This window comes from Schistocerca serialis, chromosome 3 (genome assembly GCF_023864345.2).
Source record: "Schistocerca serialis cubense isolate TAMUIC-IGC-003099 chromosome 3, iqSchSeri2.2, whole genome shotgun sequence".
NCBI lineage: Eukaryota > Metazoa > Arthropoda > Insecta > Orthoptera > Acrididae > Schistocerca > Schistocerca serialis.
In genome coordinates, this window is record NC_064640.1 from 952,042,945 (window position 1) to 952,056,304 (window position 13,360).

The 13,360-nt window shown below is 44.9% G+C and overlaps 1 protein-coding gene across 1 annotated transcript in view; it reads left to right on the forward strand.

The window, feature by feature from the left end:
* LOC126471336 (Down syndrome cell adhesion molecule-like protein Dscam2) overlaps positions 1–13,360 on the forward strand; it is a 208,809-nt gene that overhangs the window by 42,822 nt on the left and 152,627 nt on the right. The window contains exon 4 of the mRNA XM_050099457.1: positions 11,621–11,819. Coding sequence (XP_049955414.1) covers positions 11,621–11,819 — 199 coding nt within the window. The remainder of the gene's footprint in view (positions 1–11,620; positions 11,820–13,360) is intronic.

The window sequence follows — 13,360 nt, forward strand, 5'->3', positions numbered from 1 at the left end:
CTAATCGTATTCTGAACGTGAAACGCCGCTGACAAATCAAAAGCACGGCTGTATCAACAGCTATACATCGTATCCTATCTATATCTTCCGAAGGGTGATCCATGTCCTCAGACAGCTCAGCTGAGTCGAAAGACAGGGACTAAATTCTAGCGCCCGTCTGCCTGAAAGTTACCGCAAGCGTTTCCAACGATAGTTAACTGTTTGCAAGCAAACTAACTGAGACAAGGAACGTAGTTCGGAAACAGCTAATTTTTAACATTATTTTTGAAGGTACCGGAACGTCAAAAGATCTAGAAGAAAGTGAAATCATAACCCTAGACGACATTTTGAGTACTTTTTATGACTGGAGCACTGTTTCAACAGCAAAGGCTTAACAGTCGCCAGTTAAGCACTGGAGCAGAACACTCATCTTTTCAGGAGGGACCGTATGACCTGGTCAAAGTCTCCTCGTATCTGTCTGAAAATGTCTGAAGCCACTGAAATGGAAGGCACGAGATTTTCCACAGCCTCTAGAGGCTTGCGTTACACCCACTTCTTTACGTGGCCCCTCAGAAAGTAGTCCACTGGTACCGAGTCAACAAGTCTACCTCTGGTCGTGCAGTAGCGTTGTCGCATCCCACGCCCGGGTTCCCGGGTTCGATTCCCGGCGGGGTCAGGGATTTTCTCTGCCTCGTGATGACTGGGTGTTGTGTGACGTCCTTCGGTTAGTTAGGTTTAAGTAGTTCTAAGTTCTAGGGGACTGATGACCATAGATGTTAAGTCCCATAGTGCTCAGAGCAATTTGAACCAAGTCTACCTCTCACGATCCATCTCGCACTATATTTTGTATCCTAGTACTCTTGTATCTGAAGCAAAACAATGTTGAGCAAAACACTATTGTTCTTACTGGATTATGCAGCTGCTCAACGTTATGTAAATAATAGAAACATAGTTACACCGCAACTGTGCGGTGCCACAACCCATTATTTTTTTGCCAAGACCGTTTCAACCTTATGCCATCCTCCAGTGCTACATGCAAAACCACAATGTGTCATAATAAAACATTGCAACGCTGCTATGAATACGTAACAGTCAATTGCACCTTGCATCTCTGAGCTCGAATGCTCAAAAAAAAAAAAATGGTTCAAATGGCTCTGAGCACTATGGGACTTAACTGCTGAGGTCATCAGTCCCCTAGAACTTAGAACTACTTAAACCTAGCTAACCTAAGGACATCACACACATCCATGCCCGAGGCAGGATTCGAACCTGCGACCGTTGCGGTCGCGCGGTTCCAGACTGTAGCGCCTAGAACCGCTCGGCCACCCCGGCCGGCGAGCTCAAATGCTGCTACATGGTCAACAGCTTCACGCCTTAAGCTACAATACAGGATCTTTTTCTATATGTGCTGTTATTTCATGATGAAATCATGTTGCTAAAATTTATGTGAGATATTAACAATGTACATATCTACTGTGAAAGGGGTGAGGCCAAAACAAGTCATGGTGCTATGGTGAAACCATGGTTTAATCGTTTACGGAGTAACTAACGATAGCAGGAGCAACGACATGCTGGAATTATAGGTTTACATGTGTATGAAATATGACATTCTCTGTCAATTGTGGACACACATGACGGAAAATAATGAACAATTTGTTTACGATCAGTCTCTCTGGAGGTGAGCACAAACTAATTGAACTGTTCTGTAGAATTCCTGTCTTAATGTTCATACCAAACTCTTGCTAGCAGACTGTTCGGTGAACAAATCCCAACCCATCCTAACGTTTGCGCAACAGTAAATTAAACAAATTTATGTTTGAAAAAAAATATTGTGGTTGCAGATGATGTAGTTGTTCTACGTGCTAGTTGTGTAATTAGTTCTCATGTAGCACGTTCTGAACCATCTTTCACGCTCAGAAGACGTTCGCGTATTCTGTACAGAGCCTCCTTCAACCCACAAGAGAACTTCCTGATCTAAATGTGAAGCACTTACTGTTCGTCTCCGGATAATCGATGGATTGACAAGGGAAGATTTCCTCGTAATCGCCTGTCGGTTACGCCGATGTTGGATGACACAGACCAATCCCATCCAGAACATCTCGTCATAAATACCACTGGACTCACGTGAACAGCTGAGTGCGATACCACAGACAAGTGCGCACTTCTGCCATTTTATGACGAGTAAACCGCTTGGAAATGACCACAGAATAGTTTTACCAGCTCCTAAGGTGATCTGTTTAGTACTTGAAATGTAAACAGGAAACGGCCATTGCAGTCGGTATAGAGTCCTGGGAATTAACTGCATTTCTGTGACCCACATGTTGACATGTCATCTTTCAGATGTTGCTAACTTCGAAGATGTACGTGCCATAGAAAAGTAGTTAAAATATTTCCGTACCTAACACTATTTATTTGTAGGCACTGCCTTAATGGAGTTTCGAAGAGCCGGAGCAAGGCTAAGTGAGAAGTCGAATTTTTGGTCCGATCTCCACGGAGTGCCGAGAAAACTAAAACGGCACTTGATTTCCTTCATCAGGTTCCGGAGTTTCGAAGAGCCGGAGCAAGGCTAAGTGAGAAGTCGAATTTTTGGTCCGATCTCCACGGAGTGCCGAGAAAACTAAAACGGCACTTGATCTCCTTCATCAGGTTCCGCGTAGCAACCAAAATCTTTAATGTACACTGCCGCGTAGAACTAGAAATCCGACTGAAAATGTTACCTCTGTCCATACTCAGTCATGCAGCCATCACAGTGCAAAGCTGATGTGAAATTACAGCCTAGAAGAGCCACATAAGTAAAACCGAATTTGAACAGGGAGTACAATGTTTCTTAACAGAGTCACTGCTTGACCTTAAATATTTACTGTACGTGTTCTCTGTTTGAAGATTTTTTACACAGGCTGTAGTAGGATCTTATCGTATGCCTGCGAACTGCTAGCACCAATGTATTACCTACCGGAAATTCTACTAAAAGAACACTACAAAGACGTAAATTTGACAGTGAACAATAATTGTGTAGTAAATAATCTCGTGAGTTTTGAAAGTGAATTGCAACACTTGAAAACCGTACTAATTCGTTTTCTGCTGCTTTCTGTATAGTTCACAGTGTCCAGACATATCTTAACTTAAACCCTTTTGTCCAGAGTGGCGAGTTACCAGTATTTCAGTACATTGTACTAAGCCAGAATCATTTTCCCTCTTTTCTATTCATTTAGCAGATGGTCGGCAGTAAGACAGGCTGGCGGTATCCCTCTGTATGAGTCTGAAGGTCTCTAATTTTGTCATTGAAGTCATTAGACGATATGTATGTTTCACGAAGTAGCACGTTCCTTGCCTCATTCGGGAACGTGAGCTCCCAGAACTTTTAAGTATCTCAGATATGCACAACGTCTTCCTTGTAACATTCCAAATTGTAGTTTGTGGAAAATTTCTGTGACATTCTCACGCTATGAAACAAACCCATGACGAATAGTGTACCTCTTGTTGGAGTCTAATCGGTTTTTGCTGTTAACTCTATTTGGTAAAGGTTCCAAACTGATGAACAGTGCTAAGCAGTTTGCTCGAAAGACGTTTTTGTAAGTGATCTAACTCATGGCCCAGAAATTATAACCGTGTGCTAAACATCCTGTTGGTTCACCTTTGGTAAGAAATACAGATGCAGATTCCAGGAGTCCTTGGCGGACATAATAAATTTTCACTCTACAGTCACTCTACAGTCACTGCCTAGGGGATTGTTTGCAAGTGAATTTTCACTCTGCAGCAGAGTGTGCGCTGATTTAAAACTTTCTGGCACATCAAGACTTGTATGTTGGACCGGCACTCAAACCTAGCACCTTTCCCGTTCGTGGGCAAGTGCTATGCAGACTGAGCTATCCAACAACTACTGATGATTCACCTTCACAGCCCAATTTCCGTAAAAACTTTCTCGCCCGTCTAACAAGCCTCTCAGATTCGAATCCCAGTCCACCAGGCAGTTACAATCTGCCAGAAAATTTCCGGCCTTGGTAGGTGTTGTGGCGTAACAAGACAGTTACGCCACACTGAAGTAGCCGAAAGGCACGCGTTAATCTCTCGTAGGCTAGATAGAGGTCTGAAACAGGATACGTAATGAATGGTAGCAAGAAAAGTACGTAGCTGCTATAATACTTAACTTTTAATCCATCCTTGTTGTATACATCGTTCTTGTTGAGACATGCTTTAGACGATAATTATCAATTGCTATGTAAGGCTAATGGCGCCTTGCTAGGTCGTAGCCATGGACTTAGCTGAAGGCTATTCTAACTATCTGCTCGGCTAATGAGCGATGCTTCGTCAGTGTAGTCGCTAGAAATGTCGTCCGTACAACTGGGGCGAGTGCTATTCCGTATCTCGAGACCTGCCTTGTGGTGGCGCTCGGTCTGCGATCACACAGTGGCGACACGCGGGTCCGACATGTACTAATGGACTGCATAGTAACTAACAGTTCTTGATAAAACTTTACGTAGTTTTCGTGTTAGATTTCTTAGTGTTTTCTTGATCGTTTAGAACAGAAAGCGCCCTAAAACCGTCTTTTGTTTGTTTCGCGGCCGTTAGCCACTAGTCACCTGAATCAGCAGTTGTCTTGTGACAGCCAGAGCGACAGCAGCAGCGAGTAGTGTTTGTATAAAGCGTTTATTTTGCATTTTGTTTACGACCTTCCACTAAGGAAGGGGTTCTATTTGTGTTTATCTGCTCTGCATAGTAAGTAACAGTTCTTGATAAAACTTTACGTAGTTTTCGTGTTAGATTTCTTAGTGTTTTCTTGATCGTTTAGAACAGAAAGCGCCCTAAAACCGTCTTTTGTTTGTTTCGCGGCCGTTAGCCACTAGTCACCTGAATCAGCAGTTGTCTTGTGACAGCCAGAGCGACAGCAGCAGCGAGTAGTGTTTGTATAAAGCGTTTATTTTGCATTTTGTTTACGACCTTCCACTAAGGAAGGGGTTCTATTTGTGTTTATCTGCTCTGCATAGTAAGTAACAGTTCTTGATAAAACTTTACGTAGTTTTCGTGTTAGATTTCTTAGTGTTTTCTTGATCGTTTAGAACAGAAAGCGCCCTAAAACCGTCTTTTGTTTGTTTCGCGGCCGTTAGCCACTAGTCACTTGAATCAGCAGTTGTCTTGTGACAGCCAGAGCGACAGCACCAGCAGCAGCGAGTACTGTTTGTATAAAGCGTTTTTGTACTTATTTGCTGCGCTTAGCTTTTAAATAGTTTTTCTGGGAAAACCTAGCGTAGTTTTCGCGTCTCGTATTTCAGTGAGTGTTTCTTGATTATCAGAGTAGCTCATCAGAAGATTATCTTGGGAATTTGTCACCGTATAGAGTAGGGTAAACACAGTCATGTGTAGGGGCTGTGGTTGTTGTGAGCGGACGCAAGGAGAATTGGCCACTCTTCGGGGGCAGGTGGAGGCTTTGTCTGTTAGGCTCATCGAGCTCGAGGCGCAGGCGTCGGCTCGTAGTGGCGTTGGGGCAACTGTGGTGAGACCTATGCCTACTTCGGTGGCCTTGGAATCACATGGAACCCCTGATGTCGCTGCGTCTTCCGGCAGTGAGCATCTTACCGGTCAGCCATCACTCCAGGGTGAATGGCGGACAGTGGTGGGCTCGCGCGTGCCTGGCCGAAAGGCGAAGGTGGGATCTGGCCGCGTGGCAGCTGCCTTACCCCTTTCCAACAGGTACGGGGTGCTTCCTAGTGGTGATGACATCGTTTCCGAGCCACCACAGGGTGCCTCGCCTGTTGGGCCAGTGGCCGATTCTCCGGCAAGGTCCCGACAGTCACAGAGGGCGGGCCTATTAGTTATAGGGAGTTCCAACGTTAGGCGGGTTATGGAGCCCCTCAGGAAAATAGCGGGTAGGTCGGGGAAGAATGCCAGTGTGCACTCGGTGTGCTTGCCGGGGGGTCTCGTCCGTAATGTGGAGGAGGCCCTTCCGGCAGCTATTGAACGCACTGGGTGTGACCGGCTGCAGATAGTAGCACATGTCGGAACGAATGACGCCTGCCGCTTGGGTTCTGAGGCCATCCTTGGTTCCTTCCGGCGGCTGGCTGATTTGGTGAAGACAACCAGCATCGCACGCGGAGTGCAAGGTGAGCTTAATATCTGCAGCATAGTGCCCAGAGTCGATCGCGGTCCTCTGGTTTGGAGCCGTGTGGAGGGTCTAAACCAGAGGCTCAGACGACTCTGCGACTATAATGGTTGCAAATTCATCGACCTCCGTTATTGGGTGGAGAACTGTAGGGCCCCCCTAGACAGGTCAGGCGTGCACTACACACCGGAAGCAGCTACTAGGGTAGCAGAGTACGTGTGGCGTGCACACGGGGGTTTTTTAGGTTAGAAGGACCCCCCCTTGGGCGAAACGATAAAATACCTGACGGCTTACCAGAGAGGACATTATCATCGTTGATAAAGAATGTCCGTCCTCAGAGACCAAAAACAGGAAAAGTTAACGTAATATTGGTAAACTGCAGGAGTATCCAGGGCAAGGTTCCTGAATTAGTATCTCTTATTGAAGGAAATAGTGCGCATATAGTATTAGGAACGGAAAGTTGGTTAAAACCGGAAGTGAACAGTAACGAAATCCTAGACACAGAATGGAATATATACCGCAAGGATAGGATAAACGCCAATGGTGGAGGAGTATTTATAGCAGTAAAGAATTCAATAATATCCAGTGAAGTTATTAGCGAATGCGAATGTGAAATAATCTGGGTTAAGTTAAGTATCAAAGGTGGGTCAGATATAATAGTCGGATGCTTCTATAGACCACCTGCATCAGCAACCGTAGTAGTTGAGCGCCTCAGAGAGAACCTGCAGAACGTCGTGAAGAAGTTTCGTGATCATACTATTGTAATAGGGGGAGACTTCAATCTACCAGGTATAGAATGGGATAGTCACACAATCAGAACTGGAGCCAGGGACAGAGACTCTTGTGACATTATCCTGACTGCCTTGTCCGAGAATTACTTCGAGCAGATAGTTAGAGAACCAACTCGTGAAGCTAACGTTTTAGACCTCATAGCAACAAATAGACCGGAACTTTTCGACTCCGTGAATGTAGAAGAGGGTATCAGTGATCATAAGTCAGTGGTTGCATCAATGACTACAAGTGTAATAAGAAATGCCAAGAAAGGAAGGAAAATATATTTGCTTAACAAGAGTGATAGGGCACAAATCGCAGAATATCTGAGTGACCACCATCAAACGTTCATTTCTGAGGAAGAGGATGTGGAACAAAAATGGAAAAAATTCAGAAACATCGTCCAGTACGCCTTAGATAAGTTCGTACCGACTAAGGTCCAAAGCGAGGGGAAAGATCCACCGTGGTATAACAATCATGTACGAAAGGTACTACGGAAACAAAGAAAGCTTCATCATAGGTTTAAGAGTAGTCGAATCATAGCTGATAAGGAAAAGCTGAACGAAGCGAAAAAGAGCGTAAAGAGAGCAATGAGAGAAGCATTCAACGAATTCGAACATAAAACATTGGCAAACAATCTAAACAAGAACCCTAAAAAGTTTTGGTCATATGTAAAATCGGTAAGCGGATCTAAATCCCCTATTCAGTCACTCGTTGACCACGATGGCACCGAAACAGAGGACGACCGAAGAAAGGCAGAAATACTGAATTCAGTGTTCCGAAACTGTTTCACTGCGGAAAATCGTAACACGGTCCCTGACTTCAGCCGTCGCACGGACGCCAAAATGGAAAATATTGAAATAAACGATATCGGAATTGAAAAACAACTGCTATCACTTAGTAGCGGAAAAGCATCCGGACCAGACGAGATACCCTTAAGATTCTACAGTGATTATGCTAAAGAACTTGCCCCCTTTCTATCAGCAATTTATCGTAGATCGCTGGAAGAACGTAAAGTACCTAGCGACTGGAAGAAAGCGCAGGTCGTTCCCATTTTCAAGAAGGGTCATAAATCAGATGCGAATAATTATAGGCCTATTTCGCTTACGTCAATCTGTTGTAGAATAATGGAACATGTTTTGTGTTCTCGTATTATGACGTTCTTAGATAATACAAATCTCCTTCATCATAACCAACATGGATTCCGCAAACAGAGATCATGTGAAACTCAGCTCGCCCTATTTGCCCAAGAAATTCACAGTGCCGTAGACACTGGCGAGCAGATTGATGCCGTATTCCTGGACTTCAGGAAGGCATTTGATACGGTTCCGCACTTACGTTTAGTGAAAAAAATACGAGCTTACGGAATATCGGACCAGGTTTGTGATTGGATTCAGGATTTCCTAGAAGAAAGAACACAACATGTCATTCTTAACGGTTCAAAATCTGCAGATGTAGAGGTAATTTCGGGAGTACCGCAGGGAAGCGTGATAGGACCTTTATTGTTTACAATATACATAAATGACTTAGTTGACAACATCGGTAGCTCCGTGAGGCTATTTGCAGATGACACGGTTGTCTACAAGAAAGTAGCAACTTTAGAAGACTCGTACGTACTCCAGGAGGACCTGCAGAGGATTAATGCATGGTGCGACAGCTGGCAGCTTTCCCTAAACGTAGATAAATGTAATATAATGCGCATACATAGGGGCAGAAATCCATTCCAGTACGATTATGCCATAGGTGGTAAATCATTGGAAGCGGTAACGACCGTAAAATACTTAGGAGTTACTATCCGGAGCGATCTGAAGTGGAATGATCACATAAAACAAATAGTGGGAAAAGCAGGCGCCAGGTTGAGATTCATAGGAAGAATTCTAAGAAAATGTGACTCATCGACGAAAGAAGTAGCTTACAAAACGCTTGTTCGTCCGATTCTTGAGTATTGCTCATCAGTATGGGACCCTTACCAGGTTGGATTAATAGAAGACATAGACATGATCCAGCGAAAAGCAGCGCGATTCGTCATGGGGACATTTAGTCAGCGCGAGAGCGTTACGGAGATGCTGAACAAGCTCCAGTGGCGGACACTTCAAGAAAGGCGTTACGCAATACGGAGAGGTTTATTATCGAAATTACGAGAGAGCACATTCCGGGAAGAGATGGGCAACATATTACTACCGCCCACATATATCTCGCGTAATGATCACAACGAAAAGATCCGAGAAATTAGAGCAAATACGGAGACTTACAAGCAGTCGTTCTTTCCACGCACAATTCGTGAATGGAACAGGGAAGGGGGGATCAGATAGTGGTACAATAAGTACCCTCCGCCACACACCGTAAGGTGGCTCGCGGAGTATAGATGTAGATGTAGATGTAGACCGCGGCCGATTTAAAGCTACCACCTAGCAAGTGTGGTGTCTGGCGGTGACACCACAGTAGGTTTCCATTGGTATGTGGCACCAGCTGTCTCGTCCGCCTCCTTAGCTGTGTGGTCTGTAGGTCTGACTGCCATACAGGGAACCTGGGTTCAATTTCTCGCCGGGTCGTAGATTTTCTCCAGACAGGGATTGGGTGTTGTGTTGTCCTCATCATCATCGACACGCAGCTAGCACAATGCGGCATCAACTGAAAAGACTTGCAACGTCCGAACTTCCCCATGTGGTGAATCACTGCCTCTGTGCCATACGATCATTTCAAAAAAATGGTTCAAATGGCTCTGAGCACTATGCGACTTAACTTCTGAGCTCATCAATCGCCTAGAACTTAGAACTAATTAAACCTATCTAACCTAAGGACATCACACACATCCAAGCCCGAGGCAGGATTCGAACCTGCGACCGGAGCGGTCGCTCCGCTCCAGTCTGTAGCGCCCAGAACCGCACGGCCCCTCCGGCCGGCTACGATCATTTCCTTTCACCAGATGTATCTATCTGCACAGGTCATGTAGTTCCCAAAATCATGGGTCGATGGTTTGTGGGTGCAGAGCTGTCTCCCAATAGGTTAGAGATGTTTTCCATTGGCTTCAGGTCAGATAATATGAACTTGAGTTCACTACCATGCTGCTCAAACCACTGTAGTGCGGTTCTGGGTTTGTGCTGGAAGATACCATTGCCATCAGGGAGCCACCATACTTGAAAGGGTGCAGACAGTCTGCAGTGGTATTTAAGTAACCCACAGCTGTGATGATGCCTTCGATTACTACCACATGGAAGCCGAGGTGATATTTCCCCATAACGCAATACTTCCTCAGCCAGAATGTGTCCGTGGTCGAGTGAATGTTTCGAGAAGCCGTTTGCCTGTATAATTGCATATATGGACACGACCGTCGACATGGTGTACTAAGATATGTGATTCACCCGACAAGATGACATTTTTCAATTGATCCACACACCAATCTCGATCATATCGTTCCTAATAATCCTATAATTTACGATGTAGTTGGGTCAACGTGGGAACATGACACACAGGGGTCGTCGTCCTCCAAGATCCATGTTAAGCAATGTGCGCTGAGTGGTGTGCTCCGAAACACTTTTTCCTGCACCAGCATTTTACTCTGTCATCAAATTTGCCACAGACCACAGCTTATCTTCCTTTACGGAGGGGATGTACCTCGGACCCCCACGTTACGTCATTAGACGTGAACGTCAAACATCTTCTCACCTACTCATGGTTTCACCACGCTTCATTCACTTTCCATAGATGCTTACGACAGTAGAATATGAACTGCTGACCAATTTTGCTGTTTCCGTGATGCTCGTTCCCAGGTACCACACCAAAACAAGCCTCCTTTGCCAGAGCCACTTATGTCGATGGGCTTATCCCATTTGTGACCCACATCGTCTCTCGAATGACTCCTCATTTGTTACTACTCTGCTTGAATACCTTCTTTAATGCATCAGATAGCCGCAGTGCCACGAAGCGGCATTAAATCTCACAGTGCGCAGTGGTCATGATTGTATGTATTGTATTGTGTGTTAACCGGGGACGGAGAGGCTCCGTCCCCGCCGCAGCCGCAATGGTCTACAACCCCACGACGACTACCGCAGTCCACTTCACCCCTCCGCCGGCCCCACACCGAACACAGGGCTATTGTGCGGTTCGGCCCCCGGTGGACCCCCCAGGGAACGTCTCACACCAGACGAGTGTAACCCCTATGTTTGCGTGGTAGAGTAATGTTGGTGTACGCGTACGTGGAGAACTTGTTTGCGCAGCAATCGCCGACATAGTGTAACTGAGGCGGAATAAGGGGAACCAGCCCGCATTCGCCGAGGCAGATGGAAAACCGCCTAAAAACCATCCACAGACTGGCCGGTGCACCGGACCTCGACACAAATCCGCCGGGCGGATTCGTGCCGGGGGAGTGATCGTGATACTTTGGCTGATCAGAATTAGTCTCCATTAAGATTCCTTCAATAAGTCTGATTTTGATATTTGCCTTCCATTCAGGTAGATTCATGGGATCGTTGCACCTTACATAATTCTGGACTGAAACTGATAGCCGACCATCTAATGATATTGGGTACTTTTTTTTTTTGTAGTTGCGCATATTTCATTAAATTTACTTATGTTCAGGGTAGCTGACAATTTTCACATCCGGCTCTGATAATTTTTTTCGGTTTACACGCTTTTACGGACATGATGAGTTCTAGAAAATTCAAATCTTTCAATATATAAAACTGTGTCTGTCTATGTAAAATTTTGATACTTCTTTTGAAGATGGTACATTGTTATACCTGTACTACTGTAAATGTGTCCTGTTGTTTTCAGACTCTCCGAATAGAACACGTGGAGAGGTCAGACCGAGGGATGTACCAGTGCGTGGTGTCCAACAACGAGGAGACGGCGCAGGGCACTGCGGAGATCAGGCTGGGAGGTGAGCCCTTCCAGGCAGCACCGACTGCTCTGTACTACCCCTGCGAGCTCTCGTCTCACTGGTATCCTTGCAAACACCGCCAGTCTATAATCGGTATTCTGTAATATGGCAATGTCTTGTATTATAAAAACAGGTTCAAAGCTGCAGTATCCTGCTGAATTAAATTTTTCATATGGGCCGGTTTGGTGTAGCAGACATGAAAGACTGACGTTTGGAAAAGCAGAGGAGAGGTACTGGAACATTAAAGCTTTGATCGAAGGAAAGAAGGACGGCAGAGTGTCAATGTCCCTTCCACAGTACAGTCCTTGGAAGTGGAAGAGTACCTCGGATTCAACAAAGAGGAAGGAAATTCGCCGTAGCTCTGTGTAAGGTTCCATCACAGCATACGCCACGTTTTACTGAAAGACACTACAGGAAATCTAATTTACGACTGCCAAAATCGTTGTTATTCTATTTTAGGCATTCGAGTCACAAACTTGGCAACTTTTCAACTTAATTTTATCCACATTTGTCGTGTTTCTTCCGTGACTGTATTACTTTCGTAAAATAAATAAACCGACCCCCACAAACTGATTAGCAGTGATAGCCAATTTACAACCACCAAACATCATACGCAAAGCTGTAATATAAAAGGAATGGAAGAAAATATCAAAGCAATGCAGTCTCCCAACTCATAATCATTTACAGATTATGAAGTCAAGGACGCCTCATTGGAAAGCTATCCGAAGGTTAGATGTTCTCGAGGAAGAAAGAGGTTGGCACTGCCGAAAAAAACACCACGCAAAATGGATCCCTTATTGCTGACGTGACCAAACAAGTTCATCTGGAAGAGGTTAAACAGAATAAAAACTGGAACGGGTCGCTATAAAAGCTTAATGATAAAGTGGTATCTTGCAAGTGATCCTTTCTGTGAGTGCAGGTTTAGGGCTTTTTCAGTTCAGATGTTCGGTTTGCAGCGTGTATACTGCGATTTCCTTTTCTCATTCAATATCTGGTTTATTACGACTCGTGTCTTTTTTGTGGTGTGTTATTCTGATGTATTTTTACTTCCTGATGTATTATTGTCTTTGCCATGTTGAACGAATATACAAGGTGAGTCACCTAACGTTACCGCTGGATATATTTCGTAAACCACATCAAATACTGACGAACCGATTCCACAGACCGAACGTGAGGAGAGGGGCTAGTGTAATTGTTTAATACAAACCATACAAAAATGCACGGAAGTATGTTTTTAACACAAACCTACGTTTTTTTAAATGGAACCACGTTAGTTTTGTTAGCACATCTGAACATATAAACAAATACGTAATCAGTGCCGTTTGTTGCATTGTAAAATGTTAATTACATCCGGAGATATTGTAACCTAAAGTTGACGCTTGAAACCTCCGACGTTCAGTTGCGTGTTGTAGCAAACACGGGCCACGGTCGGCGAGCACCATCTGCAGGGCCATGTTTACGATGACGACCGTGTTTACGAGTGTGGCTGTAGTGTACTGTTGTGGTTTGGTCTAGCTGTCGCAGTGTCCGCATGTAGCGCTTGCTGCTATTGTCATTCTGCATTCGTCTCCGCACGCAGACCAACTGTAGTACACCGTGTTACCAGACGTCTGTGATAGCGTAGTGTTGTAGGA